General features: G+C 43.3%; 1 protein-coding gene across 3 annotated transcripts in view; it reads right to left on the minus strand.

Annotated features, from left to right (window-relative positions):
- Nucleotides 1-19,675, minus strand: part of ARMC8 (armadillo repeat containing 8) — a 99,046-nt gene that overhangs the window by 39,367 nt on the left and 40,004 nt on the right. Inside the window, exons 12-13 of one of the 3 annotated variants that reach the window (XM_066575679.1) lie at nucleotides 19,073-19,222; nucleotides 13,228-13,323 (exon numbers count right to left, since the gene is read on the minus strand). The exons of 1 other annotated variant lie outside the window; for it this stretch is intronic. In XM_066575679.1, coding sequence (XP_066431776.1) covers nucleotides 13,228-13,323; nucleotides 19,073-19,222 — 246 coding nt within the window. The remainder of the gene's footprint in view (nucleotides 1-13,227; nucleotides 13,324-19,072; nucleotides 19,223-19,675) is intronic. One more of the 3 variants, XM_066575677.1, reaches the window with a different exon arrangement.

Genomic DNA, 19,675 nt, shown 5'->3' on the forward strand with positions numbered 1-19,675 from the left:
TAAAAAACAAAACACGTGGATAGTCCATTGGACTTTATGTATCTGTGTGCTATCTGTTACTAACATGGGCAACATAGGGACCAATACTACGCCCATGTAAGTAAGCCTTAAGTGCTGGATTTCTCTAGAAAAATTATGTCATTTTCTTCCTTTCCATCTCTTGATAAATATATGAGAATAGGTTAAAATCTCCCACCGGCCCACCCAAACAGCTGTCCAAGAGTCCTTAAGTGAACTGTCCTTTCTGCTAAGAGTTAATGACATTTTACCAGGGGCTCATAGGATTTGTTGTGACAATCTGAGGAGCTGCGACAGATTTGTCCAACATCTTCCCAAATAAATTGCATATACGTTTCTGCAAAACTTGCTGCACTTTTCTATGTCTTATTTATTTTCAATTTGAATATTAATCCTCTTTTGTGATTTGAAGGTTATTTTTTGTCCATCTGCTGTATATAAATACCACATTTGCAAAAGGAGAAGTTAACCCATTGGTGCCAGTTTTTTTTCTCCATCCTTGCTTTTCAACAAACATTACTTTATTTTCACATAGACATAGTTGTTTATTCCATATAAATATACTGGAAAACCTAAAGTTGGTTGTCCAAGCTGTAACACCTTGGTACAACCCCTGCCCCATTGAGTAACATTATTGCTGATTTTGGTTATTGGCTGCAGCCGCTGTGATGTCTCGTAAACCGGGCAGATCTGAAGCTATAAACAAAGAACGGATCGGAGGACTAAGCAGCGGCGCGGGACACAGCGGGAGCGGCAAGTATATGACTATTTGTAACTCAATGGGCAAGAAGTCGTACCGAGATGTTACAACTCGGAAACCCCCTTTCAAATCTGTGGAGTGAAAATGGGGAAAAACAAACACTTGGCCAATTTATTGTGTTTGCTTTCTGGGTTTTATTTTCCCAGTATTCGTTGTGTGGTTAGAATGACTTATTTATTACTTTTTCTATTCTCATTTTACCATGCAATCCTTGGATCCCATGTACTGTATAATCTACTGCAAAACTTCAGTATTGCAGTGTATTGTGCCCATCAATGTATATCGTATTAAGTCCTGCCGCTGGCAGGTCTAATAGACTTCCGAACTTAGCAGACTTGAAGGCCATTGTTAAGGTGGCTGTAGCAGCCAGAACCTTCGGCATACGGTGATTGCATCCTGGCAATGGGGTGGAAGAGGGAGAACTTTCCCTTTGTTTAACCACTTAGATGCCATGGTCACAATTGAGTAGTAAGTTCTCTTATTCCAGCTGTTGCAAGTGAATGTTAGCTGTATAACAGAACCAGAGCTGCTGTATATGGCGTGGGCTTACCCCCTGCGCCCGCTGCATAACCTCCCTGTCCATATCTGATGTGAATAGACAGCAGATGGAGCTAAGGGGTTAAAAGGATACAGTATTTAATCCCTCATATGCAGCTTTTCCTGATGGTTTCACAAATGTGAAAGATACATAAAGATTTTTTCCACAAAATGTTTTTATTCCCTGCTGAGAACACCAAGAACCAGCACGGCAATCTATAAACAATGGATGCAACTACAATATGCTGAAGAGACTTGTGACCCTTTACATGAGCACCTGATACAGTCATCAGCTCTGTATTATACATCCGGCTGTATTCCTAATGCTACAGAACAAATCGTTTCAGCACAAACAAGCGTGTGATGCAATTAGTCCCACCGGAGCTTCATAGTTGATGAGGCCTATGTCTTAGAAAATTGAATAGTTGATGTGATGTAATTACTCAAGAAGGTAGATTCAGGTTCTTGCTTACAAAGGCAAATCCCTTCCACAATACTTTTACAATTAGGGTGATATGCCAGATGTCCCTTTCCTCTCTACAGCGCTGGCTCCAAAAAGCAGTGCAAGTTTTCAAGTAACGTAACTTGGAAAAGTGCATCTTAACACCTGCAAATGACGGATATCAAAATGATGGCACACCCATCTCCTTATAGGTAAGCAAGGTGGCATTGCTTTGTACTGGGGTTGGCTCTAGATCGCACTACTAAAAACTACATATAACAATAGCAACTTGGCTCTCAAAACCACTCAGGTGTAAATCCAACCACCAGATTTACTATCTAAAAATGAGAATAACCCTTTCCAATCCAATTTTGGATTCAGGCTTTCCTTAAAGGCTTTCTCTTTTTGCTGTTTCACAACGGTGCCATCTGCTGGCTAAAGCCAGTGTGTGTGCGCCAGAGAGGCTCCGACAGCGGAGTGGCTGGCAATAGATGGTAAGAATATCCTGTTGGATGTCTGACACTGTAGCTGTACAAGCTTCAATCAGAATGTAGGAAGACGTCAGACAGTGGATTGGAAAGGGTTAATACTTCTATTACTACACAATAGTATTACCATCATCATTTTTATCCAATAAATCTGGGGAATAGACTTTACATCCGAGTGGTCCTGACAGCAAAGTTGCTATTGTTCTGTAAATTGGGATGTGTGGATACCCCATTTTTTTTTAGCTCTTGACTTCTCATGAGGCGTGAGCCATGTTCTTATGGATTTTAAAAACTACACACATACAGTATTATATATATATATATTATATACACATATATATATATATATATATACATACACACACATATACATACACACACACACACACACACACACACACACACACACACACGGTGTTCATAAATAAACTAGACGTGTTCAGAGGTCTCTAGTGAAAAACTATTGTACAGAACCCAATAAAAGTTGGTGTGTATACTCAGAGGCATATGGGGTTTAGATTTCTTGAAGGCAAAAAAAAAAAAAAAGAATAGTACCAAATGTTGCCACCAGGGAAATATTTGGTGCCACTAAAGCACAGGTTATAGCAGTATATCACAATTAATGGCTAAGAACCATCCATTGTGGTTTGGGATAGGATTAGGTGTACAGATGGCTCATTGATTTGTCATGTTGGAACCACCTATATAGACACACTTCAGTGCTCCTTGCATATGAATGTTACCACCTCGCTGACAAAGGTTAACCAGTAGAGACGAGCGAGCGTACTGGCTAAGGCAAACTACTCGAGCGAGTAGTGCCTTATGCGAGTACCTGCCCGCTCGTCTCAAAAGATTCGGGTGCCAGCGGGGGAGAGCGGTGAGTTGCGTGAGTGAGCAGGGAGGAGCGGGGGTGGGGGGGAGAGAGAGAGATCTCCCCCCCCCCCCCCCCCCCGTTCCTCCCCGCTGGCACCCGAATCTTTAGAGACGAGCGAGCAGGTACTAGAATAAGGCACTACTCGATCGAGTAGTTTGCCCTAGCGAGTACGCTCGCTCATCTCTATTAACCACCATGGCACGTTCAGGCAATGTAAGTCATAGTACTGCAGTCATAATACACCATTGGGTATACACATCAACTTTCATTGGGTTCTGCCCCAGTTTTTTTATTTTTTATAGAGACCTATGAACACCTCTAGATCAATTATGATGATTCTGTGTATATGTATACATGTGTATAATTAGATACAGGAGAGAAAGTGCACACACAAACAAATATATATCTGGTAACAAACATAGAAACCCACATAACACCATCAGGCCGCTATCACACGTGCAGGAAGCACTACGGAATTTCCGCTAGCGGAATCACTGCGCAAATTCCGCAGCATTTACCGTACAAGCCATGCTTAGGGGGGTTTTAAAAAACCCTTCACACGGTGTGGAGAATTTCCGCAACTAATCAGCATTGTTTTTACGAAACGCTGTGGATTCTGAATCTGCAGCATGTCTATCTATTCTGCGGAATTCTACTCTTGAAATACAAGAACGTGTAATATCAACCTGGGCCACTAGAGCCGTCTGTCCATACGTACGATAACATCTGACTGCTGTAGGTCATGAATGGCAGACCCCCATCAATCAACTATCGACGACCCATATTGAGGACAAGTCATCAATAGTTCAGACCAGGAGAACCCGTTTGAAGGGAACATGTCGGCAGCTATGGGGCCATCAAACCACCAGAAAGCCATTTGGCAGCTGCGGTTTGGCTTTCTAAACACGAGCATGTGCTAACGGGCTTTCATGAACCAGAAATACTAAAAAAAAAAATAAAAAAAAATAATGAAAAATTTGGTATCAGAGTATTCATACCAACTTATAGAATGAAGGTAACATGTTATTTACCCCTGGGGTAAAAAGAAAAAAGGTAATTGGTAGAGTTGAGCGAACGTACTCTTCCGAGCTTGATGCTCGTTCGAGTATTAGCATACTCGATGGTGCTCGTTACTCGGACGAGCATCAAGCCGTGTTTGACCCCGCCCCAGTTTTTGGCCCCTCCCCGCAGCGCACGTTAACGGCAAAGTTTTTGGCTGGCTGGCTGGCTGAGAGGGAGAGGGAGAGGGAGGGGGGGTGGTGGAGAGTGTGAGGGAAAGCGAGAGACAAAAAAAAAAAAGCTCTGCACCCGCCGTCCCACATACAAAAATGCTCGAGTCTATTGTAGTCAATGGGGTTCGTTACTCGAGTAGAGCTCTCAAATTTTATGAAAAGCTCAACTCGAATTACGACGACCCGAGCATTTGGGTGCTGGCTCATCTCTAGTAATTGGTAAAATTTCTGTATTTTTGCAATTCTCCCCTCAAAAGAAATGAATAAACTACACATACCCCAAAACATTGAGAATACAACAAGGCTGCATACAGCGACCAAAATGGTTGCCAAGGAGACCAAGATTTTATAAATGACGCCAAGATTTTTCAGTCCCGCTTTGTGACCAGTCCTGCCACAACCACAGACGGCTGGGTGGCCATACATGAAGAACATCTGCTAAGTGCATTCTGCTAATTGGCACGAACAAACTCATCTCTTCCACACCTGCCTAACTGTAAGCTACAGACATCTTGTTGTTAGCGATTTAACATAAGCGTCTTTATGCTAGATGGAAAATTAGTTTGATAAGCATTGGAAAGTTTAACCCTTAAGGCGCCCAACACTTTAAAATAGCTGTTGGCAAAATGCCTGTGGGGCCAACAGCTATTTCTCCCGACTCCCCCAACACAAGGACTCAGCTGGGGCTCGTTCACATAAGCGTATTACACACGTAATACTCCGTGAATAAAACCCAGAGATTTCAGACGGTTCAGTCACGTGAAAATAATAATAAACAGCACGTTCCATTTTAGGGCATATTTCACACCGCAATAAGCCATTGAAATGAATGAGCCAGCACAGATATGCTGGAAACCTGCGCATTCACTGCATATTTGCACAACCAATCAATGGGTCCTTCTGCATATTTTTTTGCGCGGAAATACACAGCCTATTTATGCGCACAAAAACCCGGAAAGACGGCCAAAATAGTTGTGATTTTCGGTTACGCAAATACGCAGCGCATTTACGCGACTGAAACCTACATACATCTGTGTGAACGTGTCCGTAAACCGAGCGTTCATGGGGAGTGGAGGAAGCTGCAGCTAGACCAATCTGGCTCATCTCCAGGAACAGCTTAAGGATCGGGTATTGAAGTTCAAGGAGCCCAGCCCTTCTTTCCCCTGACATCATGTCATGGGGAGACTTTCGAGGTCTCCACACACGACAGTCGTCGGGTTCACACAACTTTTCAGTAATGTCTATGAAGGCCTTTACAATGACTAGAAATGAAACCATTAATGGAGACTCTGGAATTCCTCCGTCATTGAGTAGATCATCTCACAACTGCATACATACCATAGAGGCATACCAAGCACGGGATGTAGCATCCTTAGAGAGAGGGGAACCCAACCCCGGTTGTTACTTCCCTTTTACTATTGGGCTGGAAGAACCTGTTCAGGACTCTTTATTTACAGGCAAACTGGGGAGGTGGGGAACTGCCTGAGGGTCGAGGAAGAGACACTGAGGGGGCAACAAATCTCAGGTCCTTTTGTCTTGGGTGGCAAATCTGGGCAGCATAATGGTAGTTCCAGTTTGATCTTTAGGGTCTTCTCTCCACCATGTGGACCACGGTCAACTCAACTTGTGTTTACCTAGCAACTTAAAGCACAGTGCAAACTTTCACAAAGTTCTTGTGCCCGACTAGCCTGGTGGCGTTCATAAAACGCTGTGTAGTTTCATGATTTTAGTCTGTAGAAATCCCCGCTCCAGCTGATAACAGGTCTGTAAAGCACTTTATGGTAATTGAAAATATAAGTGGCAACATTAACTGCAAAAAAACACATTTGCAGATGACAAAAAAGTCAATTACTCATGCAGATTTTATGTGTTGCTACAAATCCAAATCCCCAAACAACCACTTCCCATTACCGGATCATAAACAAAGAGCTTTATTTGCACATGAAATATTAAAGTAAAATCTAAAATTACACAAAACAGCAAAAACTCCAGGCCGGACCAGAAGAGACATTTCTGGACACTTTACAGTAAAAGGTTTCTTCTGTCGCAACACAGCAAGCTTATTACTAGAAAGTAGTGCTCTCCCTGCAGTGCCGGTCAGACCGTCTAGAAGGTCAGAGCCCCTAGTGGTCACAAGAGTGCAGAGAAGACCCCGTAAAATCACAATACTTCATGTGTTGGCAAACCCTCGATGCTAGATAGTAACATTCAGAACGCTACAGTCACAACTGTCCAAGGCTGCCGAAGAAAACGACAGAAGTGAAATACATATATATTATATACATACACACATATACTACTCACTACATACAAGAGAAAAATACCTTTCTCTGTATTGAAGCACAAGCAGCAGAAGCACCATATCCCAATATGTTGAGGACACTAAATGCAATGGTACCTGTGGTCATGTTAACAGAGTACATAAGGCTGCGAAACGCACCTCTGTGAAACCCAGGGGGAGCTATGCTGATTGCAGCCAGCACCCGGACTTCTTAGTTCAATCACCAATGCCCCTTTTACAGGAGCAGATTCTCGTTAGTACGACCTGGTGACGTCACCGCTTACTCGTTCAGCCTGTTTAAACAGGCAGATCATCGTTGAGAATCGTTCACTTCTCGTTCAGCGTTTCATATTCCTATGTAAATGGGAAGACGGAGCAATACCTCTGCAGCGCCACCTATTGGAAGGCAGCATTCCTGCAATCCAATGTTACTAGTCATTGTAAACAAGCCTTATAACAATGACTAGGAATTTTTTTTATAAGGCTTATTTAAAAAGTTTGACATTGAGCTGATGGAATGCTGCCCTCCAATAGGTGGCGCTGCAGAAGTATTGTTCCATATTACAGTTACATATTTCCCAAAGGAGCATGCATGGCCTTATAAGTCTCCTCCCACCCCTTCTAGGTGCTCACACGACCGTGAAACTTTCACAAATCTGAACCGCATTCTTTTAAATAAAGTCATGCACATGAGGGGCATATTGTATCTTTTCGTGTTCCTCAGAACGCATCACCCATTGATTTCACTGGGACGTGTAATGTATAACATGCTGTGCGATGTGAGGTTACCCATTGAAAAGCAATCGGAAACACTTTTGATCCTCTATTGTGCGAGAGGATCGGAACCTCAAAAATGCGAGATGTTCATTAACATGCCATCAGGCAGAGTTTCATGGCCCGATATCACGAGACCCCGTGGGTAGGTAGCTCAAGAAGAAATTATACCCTTCCTGATCCACATTCCTTTGTGAAACACTAAGCGGGGAGTGTTTGAAAGCAACGAGAATTGAACGATGATTTTTAGTCCTGCTGAAACTGGATGACGAACAAAAAGTGAACGATTCGAACGGATCATTAGCTCATGTTTAAACCGAACAATTATAGTTCACTTTCACTTGTTTTAACTAATTTTTGAACGATGATTGTTACGTCTAAAACGTAGCATAAGTCAAGTCCAGCTGCAGGCTGCGGTCAGCGTTTCTCTCCTTGCGAAACCAAGGCTGTGTTCCGACGGGGCACCCCCCCGCTCCTTTTGCCAGCATTTCTTTGCTTACACGAAAGCGGAGGCAAGCAAAGTGTAATGTTAAAGCTAGAGATGAGCGAACGTACTCGTTTCGAGTAATTACTCGATCGAGTACCGCTATTTTCGAGTACTTCAGTACTCGGGTGAAAAGATTCGGGGGGGGGCACCGGGGGGCAGCGTGGCAGCACAGGGGGTAGCTGTGGGGAACCCACGGCGCCCCCCGAATCTTTTCGCCCGAGTACGGAAGTACTCAAAAATCTCGGTACTCAGGCGAAAAAGGGGTGTGGCAGAGTACGCTCGCTCATCTCTAGAAAGCCCATTTACACACAATGATTATCGCTAAAAATTTGTTCAATCGTCTTTTGAGCGATATCGTTGCATGTAAATGCTACCATCATTGGTTTTTATGCTGAACTAAAAATCATCAACTGAAACGCAATAGTTCTGCCGGCCAGCTAATGATGGGGACCACACGCTGTGATTCACAGTGGGGAGCACTGATGACATTGTTTTCAGCTGTTGTGCCGCGAGAGAACAAAAAAGCTGTATGCAGATAAAAGACCACCTGCTGTTATCTGCATACAGCAAAGGGAGGCTTATTTACATACAAATGAAGCTAATACGCTACTAATGGGCATTAGTGCCCATTAGTAGTTTATACAAAATGATCGCTCAAACTGTCATTTAAGCTATCTTTTGAACAAATTTTGAGCGACCATCTTTGCGTGTAAATAGGGCTTTAGTCCGTGCAATTTATGAACTTAAGGCCTATTTAGACCCAATGATTCTCGCTCAAAATTCGCTCAAAGTAATCTTTTGAGCGAGAATCTTTGGGTCTAAATGTGTGTCCATCGTGCAGTTTTCATTAACGATTCACTTATACTATTGTTTCAGCTGGTATCCCACTCGGTGAACACAGGTAGAGTATGAAGAAGACTGTATACCAGCTGAGTGATCGATGTAGACAGCAGAAGTATGCAGAATACAGCGCTCCAGCTGTGTTCTGCATACGCCGCTCAGCTGTATATCAACAGACAACAGCCGTATGCAGAAGATAGCGGTCCCGCTTGTCTTCTGCATACAGCGCGAGCCTTCAGTTACACACTTATGCAAAGTGAACGCTCAAAACTAACTCAAACTGCCGTTTGAGCAAATTTTGAGCGATCATCTTGCAGTGTAAATGTACTCTACGATTATCGCTCAAAACATGTATTTTAAGCTAATTTTGAGCGATAATCGTTGTGTCTAAACGGGGCTTTACATTTTCATGCTGTATTTCTGGAGCATGTCACTGGCAATTAGTGTGCTAATGAGCAATAGGCTGTGCCTGCTGTGTCTACCTGCCACATAGTCAAATGCGGTTCTTTAGCCCCAAGCTATGTGACCAGAAGAGAGTCAGCCTTGGTCAAGTGGAACGTGGCCACGTGACTACTGTCAGCATGTTCAGCTGTGGCTACGTGTTGTGGTTTGGAACCACAAGAACAAACCATGTAAAAACCATGCAGTTTTAGAAATGCATATTCACTAATTGAAAAAACGGCATCCAGTCTTTAAACATGGTTATTTTCGGATGTTCAAAACTGCAACAAGTAACGCTCTGTGCAAATGCAGCCTTTTAAGGGGTAAGGCACAAGTCTATTAACCCACTATGCCCCCCTAATAAGGCACATGTTGTCTAAATAGCCCAACCCCTTAAACCATTTCAAGCCAGAATACATCAGATGGGGGGGGGGGGGGGGTGTCGTCCATCTAGTGGACTTTCCCACAGAATTTCCGCTACGTGAAGGAAAAAATAACACTGCATGTAAAAAAGTCCAAGAATGACGAGAAGCAAAACATTTCCCGCTCTGGATCCTGAAAATTCCAGAGTAGCGATTCCCAAGTAAGGTGCCACAGGAACCCATCAAGAGTGCAGAGGCACCGTGAGAACCTGCCAGGGGTGCAGTGAGACACGGGCCTGAGGATCGCAATTTCACAGAAGTAATGCGACGAGTTTTTAAATCAAAAACAGCTTGCACCTGCGTGAAAAACGCCAGTTGGCGAGCGCGATATCGCTCTCACCTGTGTGAATGTAGTGTAACGCAAACCTTTCTCTGGGAGGAAATGAGTTTTGAGCAAACGTGTATATAGCAGTGTGGAGGGAGGAAGGGGGTGTTTTAGGAGTATTGGTCACCCATATATTACAGCAGGGGAAGGGGGTAGATGATTGAGGGTTGTCGAAATGCTGGATGTGACTGAACTGTGATGGGGAGGAATAGTGAAGCTCTAGATGTGATTATTAAGGGAGGTGTCTTTAGTAATTTTTTTTTAGGGTGGGTGGTCCCAAGGGAAAACATTTTTGTTGCCAAGAGGTGCTCCAAGGATAAAAAGGTTGGAAAAACACTTCTCTACACAATCTAAAACTCTTTTTACAGAGAACCTAAGTGTGTATATTAGAGAACTCCATTACCAATATAAGGGGTGTTGTACCCCATTAATCAATGAATGTTAATACATTAATTAACAGGGTATACCGTGTTACAGGAAAGTTGGGGTTACTAACATTAGGGAAGACGGTCTTATGGCGCTATTGGTTAAATACAAATACTTTAGTTTTTCGGCATAAAAAAAAAAAATCATAACATTTGGAGGAAGCCCCATTTGTGCAAGAATGTTCTGGTTTTTGATTCTTGTGCCATGTTTCAGAAAAGGGGGCATAGCTGCCCCAAGACGACATGTTTATGTATAACTTAAAGCAAGAAACTAGTGTGAATTATACCAGAAATATTCACTAGCTTCTAGCTGGCGTAGATTTCAGTGTAGGCGCATGGAGGAGCCGAGATGCACCTAATACATGAAGATAGGTGCATCGCGTGCCGTCGGAAATTATATTAAGACCAGCATTTAAAATGCCAATCATAATAAATTTCCCCAACATGCAGAGAACACAGTGCGGTGTATAGGTGGGTAGTACTGGTGCTTTGTAGTACTGTTCAAATACAACCCAGGGCAGCATCTGCATGGAGTTTGCATGTCCTCAGTTTCCCCCGTGTATGCAGATCTCCCACACTCCAGGGATATACAGATAGGTTTATTGGCTTACTATAAAAGTGCCCCGAGTTTTTGTGTGTCTGAGATTGGGAAATAAGACTGTGTGCCGTATTGGGGACAGGCTGAAATTCGCCTATGGCGAATATAATGTGCATTTTTACTGGAAAATCTGCAGCAGAAATCCAAGGCTGATTGAACTAATCCGGGGTTTTTCCATGGGGAAGCGGCAGGAATAATGAACATTTTGATTTTCGTAGATCGTGGCACAAACAAAAATCTGTGCAGATTGTTTCCACTTCAGTGGGGTGTGAGGCGGCTTTCAGCATCAAATTCTCAATGTGTGATTTTAGGCTAAAAGTAAATAGTGATAATCACGGCAGAGTGCAGATATGTTGCAGTTATATAAGATACAAGGATTTCAATTCCTCGGAGCTTTTCTTAAAAAAAAAAAAAAAAAAATATGAACACTACCAAAAAGGCACAAGAAAAACAAAAACACAGTTTGTAGTACATGTACGAGTTTACTATAGACTTGAACGTCTGGCCATACAAACTATGAAAAACAACCACAGAAAAAGTCATGTTTTCCCAAATACGCTGGTTTTGGAGAAATAAACGAGCTGCTGCCTTACCAAAATAAAAAAAACCTTTTATGTAATGATTTTTTCCAAAACCTGATGATCCATGTGGTTCCTTCGTGGAGGAATCCGCTGTATGAATGGGAATTTGACAATCCTATTCAAAAAGTATTGTACTGTCCCTGTTACGGATTTTCTACATTGAAAATCCACTACAAATTTTCCATGTGGTCCGAAACCCCTGGTATTGGCTAATACTGACATAGTAGATGGCCATGGACTTACCCAGCATTAGCCACTACAAAATAAGGTTAACATGCTAGTTAGACAGATGGCTGTAGGTGGCCAGGCCAGACCAGGTGGCACTTTTTGTAAGAGGTCCTCATTATTTCTGGCTAATGGGGGCTGGCTAAATATTTGTGCTGATGCGGGAAAAACAATGTCAATTGCGGATAGGCTGTGGGTTGGACGGCCTCCGATGACTTCAGTGGAGGCAGACTGCAGCAAAATAGAGCATGGTGCGATTTTTCCTCCTCTTGCAGAATACGCAATTCGTTTCCGCAAGTGTGAAGGAAAAAGCGAAAGTACATACCTTTCAATGCATATGATTTGCCATGGATCCTCAGTGTGGACGCTGACCGTGAATTCTGCAATAGGAATCTGATCACTTGAAGCCAGCCTACGTCACCTTGTTCATTAACAAACAATAAGGTGGTGGTGACATATCGTCCATATTCACGGCCAGTCCAGCCACAAGAGTGTAGTGTACTAAAGATTGCTCTGCTACATCAATCAGTAAACCCTGGTCTAGTGCAGGTTTCCCGTATATGATCTCTGGAAGAACATGGATATAATTAACTGGTTGAGGCCTCATGTCCACAGGCACACACGGATTCCAATGGGGAATCCTTCACGGAATCCACCCATGCCCGGCGACCCGGTATACATGTCTGCGTCTTTTTTCCTGTGTGCAGAAGTACCTGCCGGCGCAGTACAGCTTTTTTTTAAACTCCTGTTTACCCATGGAATCTGTGGCCGGTCCGCTATGACAATTGCGGATGGGCCGTGAATCGGACATCTTCCATTGACTTCAATGGAAGCCGTCCGTGCGGGAACCTCAGTAAAATGGAGCATAATACAAATTTTCATCCACGAGTGGAAACCACAATGGGATGAAAAATCATTTTTCCATAGCATGCTAAGGATGGTTATTGCTCCGGATTTCGCAGTGAAAATCTGCCCATTGACATGAGGCCTAAAACGTGAACATTTATCACCTATCCAGAGGAATGGAGGCCATGAACCCTGTATGTTCCTCCTCACTACATGACGGCAGTAAAGAAGAGTTTCAAAGCAAGACCGTTGAGCATTCACCCTACTGCTCACTGTATTCGGCTGTTTTCACCAGCTTTGGACAGTTACGACACTGTAGAGTTATCACTCGGGAGTATTGGATAACGTAACCTCTACAGAAAAAGGTGCATTTGAACTTGCTCATGCGGAATATGCACGGTTGAAACTGAACAGAGAAAAGCTAATTAGTAATAGTTCTCTAGCCTACGTTTCTACCAGCAAAAAAACCCAAGGGCCTCATTAATTCATTCTTCTGTTACCTCATAGTCTCTGACTTTGGCGTTACACATGACAGTCACTGGTAATTCTCTTCCTGGAGAGCTTTTCAGGTGGGTGCCAAACCCTGCCTGCTGGCGGACAGAACGGGAGGCCGGCCCTCTCCCAGACTCACCTTCTTCCGGATGTCTTCATCATTGGCTCCCAGGGATGCATATAGTTTGAAGGCCGCCTGGCGCAGCTCGTGGGCATGTTTTAAATCATGATCAAGCTGATATTAGAAAAGAAAGAAGGATAAGAAAGAATACTGTAAGACACTCTGTTAAACGTCATCCTAATCGGTTACTCGCAAATCTGATAAGACATCCACACAAGCATTTTAATGATGACAGGGGGACCCGTGCCGTGCCGGTGGGGGCTTCAGCTTTTGTTCTAGCTCAATATTGAAAAAAGTTTTAAATTCTCAATATCCCTTTATATATAAAGACACGGTAGCGTCTAAATACTGCTGTGCATGCATGTAGGTGTAGAATACATCCTTCCACCCAGCAGTAGACGCTAGTGATATAAAAGTCAGAAATAACAATTAGTAGTTGATATTTTTAATACACAACCATCATGGGAGAAAACTGCTTGTGTGAACGTAAACCAAAGCAACTGACACACTTGCAATAAAAACCGTACCACACACGCAAGGAGCGCTAATGGCTGCTTCACACTAGCTCTGAATTGCATTTTTCGGCTCGGTTACGGGAGCAGGGAAACTGAAAAGTCATATGATGGAAGTAAATGGCGCTGAACGGATCCCATTGACCATAATGAGGTCCGTTCAGCTACTGGTCGGCATTTTACAGGACCATGCAGCGCTATTCTTATGGAAATCAGGTACTGATTGTAACCTCTGGGGTAGATGTGAACAGGCCTAAAAATATTTGGACATTTGGCCAGACTTCCAAGAGAATACAATTCTTTATTCAACACCACGGACGTTTCTATTGGTTACCCCCAAATGCTGTGACCCGCTGGTTAGGATACAAAACTGACCGCATTGTAAAAGCGTCTACATGTTCTCTTACAGACATTGGCACTATTAGTGCCCTGGGGAGAAGCAACACCTACAGCTCAACAGAGCCAGGAAGCCGAAGGTGCAAAAATAGGGTCTCCTGCTTGTCTAGACCGGCTTAGTGCAAATTGGAAAAAAAGATCCATCCAAAGGCCACGTCTCACACAGACATTACGCCGCGGTCACAATAGTCATTTTTCTCAAAGCCGGGGCAAAGTCACATCTTTACTTCGGTAATTTTCTCCTTTATTTAACTGGGATCCATTCACCTTTGTATGAAAGGTGGCAAACTTTCTTTAACCCATCTCCTCCCTCCTCCCAAAAAAAAAAAAAGGCAGCATGAACATCTTAAGCGCAATTACATTTAACCCCTTTAAGGACGCAGGGCTTCCTTTTTTTTCCCCTTCCATTTTCGTTTTTTCCTCCCTACTTTCAAAAAATCATAACTCTTATTTATCCATCAATGTAAGTGTCAGACGGCTTGTGTTTTGTGGGACGAGATGTTTTTTTTTACTGGTACCATATAATCTACTGAAAAACTTTAGAAAAATGAAATGGAGAAAAAAAAAATTCCGCTGTCTTTGGGGAGGGGGGAGTCTTGTTTCTATGGTGTACAGACTGCAGTGAAAAGGACATAATTTTATTGCATGGGTCAGTACGATTACGACGAAACCAAGTTTTATACAGTCCTTTTTTTCTTTGCTGTATGACTTTTAACCCTTTGCAATTCAATTTTAGATTCAGGGTTTCCTAGGGGGCTTCCTCTTTCTACCATTATACAATGGGGCCATCTGCTGGCTAGAGCCAGTACTGCGGTATAGGACATGCTGGAGAGGCCCCCCCAACAACAGAGCGGCCAGTAATCTACAGTAAGAATACCCTGCCGGACGTCTTCTGACATCGGAGCTGTACAGGCTTCAATCAGAATGTCTTTAGACATCAGATAATGGATTGGAAAGGGTTAAAATATAAAATATCTTTGGGGAAAAAAAATATTTTCTGCCGCCATAGTCTGACAGCCATAACGTTTTTATTTTTCCATTGACATAGTTGTGCAGGGGCTCAATTTTTGCGGGGCAATCTCTAGTTTCTTTTGGTATCCTTTTTTTCACTATATATGAGTTTCTGATCGCTGTTTAGTTACATTTTTCTTGGACACTGGCTGATCAAAAAAACAAAGGCACAATTTTGGTGTTATTTTTCTTTTGAGGACGTTCACTGTGGGGACGAATAATGCATTTTTGTTAATAGATCGGGCTTTTATGGACGCAGGGATGTCGAATAGGTTTTTTTTATAGATTTAGATTTTCATTATAAATATGGCAAAAAAACAACAACTTTAAAACTGATTTTTACATAGAACTTGCATTGGTTTGATCATAGCTGCAGTATGATGTAATACCATAGTATTACATTATACTTCGATCTGACAATCTGGCAATCTATCAAGCCACACTACAGGCATGGCTTGATAGAGGCAATTTGAAATGGCAACCCTGGGCGGTTTCAGAAGGCCCCCAGCTGCCATGGCAACCAAACGGCACCCCTCGATCTTATCGCAAGAGACCATTTGGAACCCCGGAACTCTGATCGCAGCATTTACATACCGCTGTCAAAATTGATGGCAGCATTTAAAGGGTTAACGGCTGTGATAAGTGGCAGTTTTGATGTGGGCAGGCATCAGCTGTAAGAAACATCTGGTACCTGCATTGTATAAAGCAGGATAGACCCCACGATCTGCCTCCATACAAACCCCGAACCTTCATGACGCAAATGTACGTCCTGGAGTGTTAGGCTGGGTTCACACGGGGCGTAAATCCCGTGGAATGACCATACGAAAATACCGCAAGATTTCCGCAGCAGGAATGCAGCTTCAAAAGTCACACACCGTTTGGCGCAAGTTTTGAAGCAGTTTCACCGCCTGCATTCCGCTGCGCCCATCTCTCACCATGGAAAGGAGAGATGGCTACAGCAGAGACGGCGATAAAATTAACATGTCGCAGCTTTGAATTCCGCATGGCAAGTCAGTTTCAGCGCGCCTTGGCCGCAACTGCTTCTCCGCAGCGTATGGATGACATTTTTGCAAATCCCATCCATTTTGCTAATTTATCTCAGGATAAAAATTGCTGGCGGAATTTCTGTGCAGAAAGCGCACGGAAATTCCACAGCAACTCCGCTCCATGTGAACCAGCCTTAGGGTGTTCAACAGAAGCTCCTTCTTGTTAAAGGAGTTATTTGCGCAATAACCATGGTAGTAGTAACTGTTAATATAAAAAACCGGTATGTCACGAAGGAATGCTCTGTTCATATGCAGGGCATCACAGATGAGGATCCCCCACTAAATGTGCTCTATAAGAGCAGCTCCTGGTCTAGTCAGCTCGAGCCGTCATTGTACTACATGAACAGCCCCCATGTAATACAACATCCGTTCACTGCAGTAGCGCTGTAGGAGAAAATATCCGTCCGGCTGAAGCTCCTCCTGGGGCCACGTTCAAGAAGGGGTTGTTTGATAACTTACCTGTTTCTCTTCTATTAAATCCCTTTAAATCCGATCAATTTACAAATCCTGACACTCCCTCCTCAACTCCCTTTATAGTGCCAAGTATTTCATACTTTTCCCCCATTCCTTCTTGGAGGATACTGGAGCAAAGATTTCATATACAAGCATTCCACCAAAACAGGGCTGTGAGATTGGTCGAGTATTTCAAAAAAAGGCCAAAATTAGAAGTATATGCTTGAAAGGGTCCTGGGAAACACATGGACAGACTTATGCAACCGTATGCTTGTATACAATAAAAGTGTATACGGTGTTTACAAGAGCATTGAAAAGCGCAATAGGGCTGTAGATTATTAAAGGGAACCTGTTCCATTAAAAATGCAGCAGCCCGTTCTACAGGCAGCATGTTATAGAACCGGAGGTACTGCGAAGACTGATACAGATGTAACAGACTTTGGGTACTTTTAAATAGGCCGATCTTCACCCGAATAATAGCTCAAACAAGCGATTACGGGCGACTGTTGGCCCATGGAAGCACAGCTCTGAGCAAGATGTTCAGTAGTTATCTCATTCCACCGCAGCTCACAGAAACGGAATGACTAGTGAGCGACTTCTCACTCACCATAAAACAGGCAGTTTTAGGATTGGAGGCGGGCGGCCAGAAGAGATCTCAGGTGCGCTCTGCCTCCATCCACTGAACGACTATCGCTCCTGTGTGAAAGCACAGGAGTGACAGTTGTTGGGATCGCTGGCTGGCACTTAAACGCGTGACAGTCGTCTCATCTAAAACCTCCCTCCAACTCAAGATTTAATGCGTTGCGATAGCCTTCTGTGCCACGGTTGGTTTACAATGGGTTTTATTGTATTAACCCTTTCCAACCCAGTGTCGGACCTTGGAAGACACTTCGATTTTTCTACATAGCTCTGATGTCGTGTGAGGTCCGAGACAGGTTAGCTCTCCAATGTCGGAGGCTGTTCTGCATATGTATATTACACTATGCAGGACAGCTCAGCTCCGCAGTGCTATACTGTATAGTGTAATATGCAAATGCAGAACAGCCTCCGACATTGTATATTACATGTATATGTAATATACATATGCTATACATACTGTAGGCAGTAATTGGATGCCTTTGTATGGCACTGTATTGCAGAGACAGACATCATTAGAGAAATGACAAGTGAATAGAGTCTTATCCAATATAAAAAACCCTACAGGCTTTTTCTTGCCCCACACTTTGACCCCTTTGCGTGACCATTGGTGGATGATTTTGGTGTCATTAGATTTGGTACATCCTCACCACCGCCATAAAATCATAAAATTTGAGTTTCATACATTGAGTGATGTGTTTCAGCCAACAGCGCTGCTAGGGAGAGTCCAGGGTTGCAAAGTGACGTTCCCATCAAGTGCTTACCAGTTTGACTGTTGTCGTGTCCCCAAAACGTTGAAGACCAATGATGTCATTGAATGGCTGTGATTGGTTAACCCAGTCCCGGCTTTCATTGGCTGAGTTAGCCAATCAGAGCATTAGCTTTCTGGAGGCGGGGCATTCAAGCCCTGCATCCAAAAAGCAATGCTCTGTCGGCATGGAGGAGGGAGCGACAGCCTACAGAAGGTGCCGAAGATAATCACAGATTGCCGCAGGAGGAGAGTATTGATTTTCTTTTTTCTACAGTACTTAGTATGGCGTATAAGACGACCCCCAACTTTGGAGACGATTTTCCTGGGTTAAAAAGTTGTCTTATACGCCGAAAAATACGGTAGTTTTGTAGAAAAACCTTCAGTATAACTACCATTTTATTAACTTACAAATCTGCTCATTCGGAGCTTAGTGGGCAGTCCTATCAGTGATTGACTACCGAGTAGGACTGCGTAAACAGAAATAGCTGTCAACCACTGAGAGGACCGCTGCTGCCTGTGGAATGGGGGCATTTTTTACATGGCAGGTTCCCTTTAACAAATCCAGCTTTTGATAGAGGTTTGCCTACTAAAGTCTACAGGCACATTGATATGTATTTCAGGAGACAGGGTGAATGAAGCCTACAATAAATTGTCTGCTTCATTATTTGTACCCAAGAAGTAAAAAAAAAAAACAACGTATCAAGAGCGGAGCTTTACTTTAAAATAAAGGCAAGTCAAGCCGGCTATAGGGGAACACTTAATAAACACTCAAGCTCTCACCATCTAATACTAAACCTTGGAAAACAGAACCTGCTCTTTTTCTCAGAAAGTTAAAAAGTAAATATACAGTCCGATTTGCCATAAGCTGTTGGCTGTAAGCCGCACTACACATTTGCCATAGTAAAAAAAATATGCCCTTCCATCAGCAATTGGCGACTTTCATATATTTTAATAGATTTAAACTTTCAGGGGTTCTCTCTGTGCTTAGCTTACGCTGCAGTGATGCCACATCCACTCAAGCACCTACCTATCAAGCTGTACAAGTAATATATACCCACCTTTTCCTCTGAAGTCGGTGTTGAGACAAGTTGTGTTTGCTGGGTCATTTGTGACAGTGGAAAGGTTAGAAAGGCTGCAGTGCACTGGGACTCATCTATAGCCCCTCTGGAGTCTGCGTCCTCAGTGTCAGATTGCTCTGTTTCATGGTGCTGTAAAACACCAGGGAAAGAAGAGGGGGGAAAGAGGACAGGTTTGTGCCGACTACTGAGCAGAAACCCAGGGGACTAAAGTGTACCCTCTATGCACTGCAGTCTAAACATACAAGCACAAATACGTGACAACCTCTGCAAACTCTATAAGAAATCTAGTGCTGTACAGTAAATTTACGTGAATGGAGGACTGCTTTGCTACCGATGCCATATAAGTTTGTGCAGCCCATGGTCTTACCGGAATGTCCTCTACTAATGTTGTAGCCAAATCACTTATGTCAATATATTAGTTATATATCTGTATGATTTATGTCACAGAAATAAATACGTAAAAAGGGGTTGTGTTAACATACCCTACCCCTCCCAGAATGTGGGGTCCTGGGCGAACAGCTGATATTGCCAGGGGAAGCTGCCGCCAACCAAGGATTTCCGTTGCAGCATCCTCTGCAGGAC

This window comes from Eleutherodactylus coqui, chromosome 8 (assembly GCF_035609145.1).
Source record: "Eleutherodactylus coqui strain aEleCoq1 chromosome 8, aEleCoq1.hap1, whole genome shotgun sequence".
Classification (NCBI taxonomy): Eukaryota; Metazoa; Chordata; class Amphibia; order Anura; family Eleutherodactylidae; genus Eleutherodactylus; species Eleutherodactylus coqui.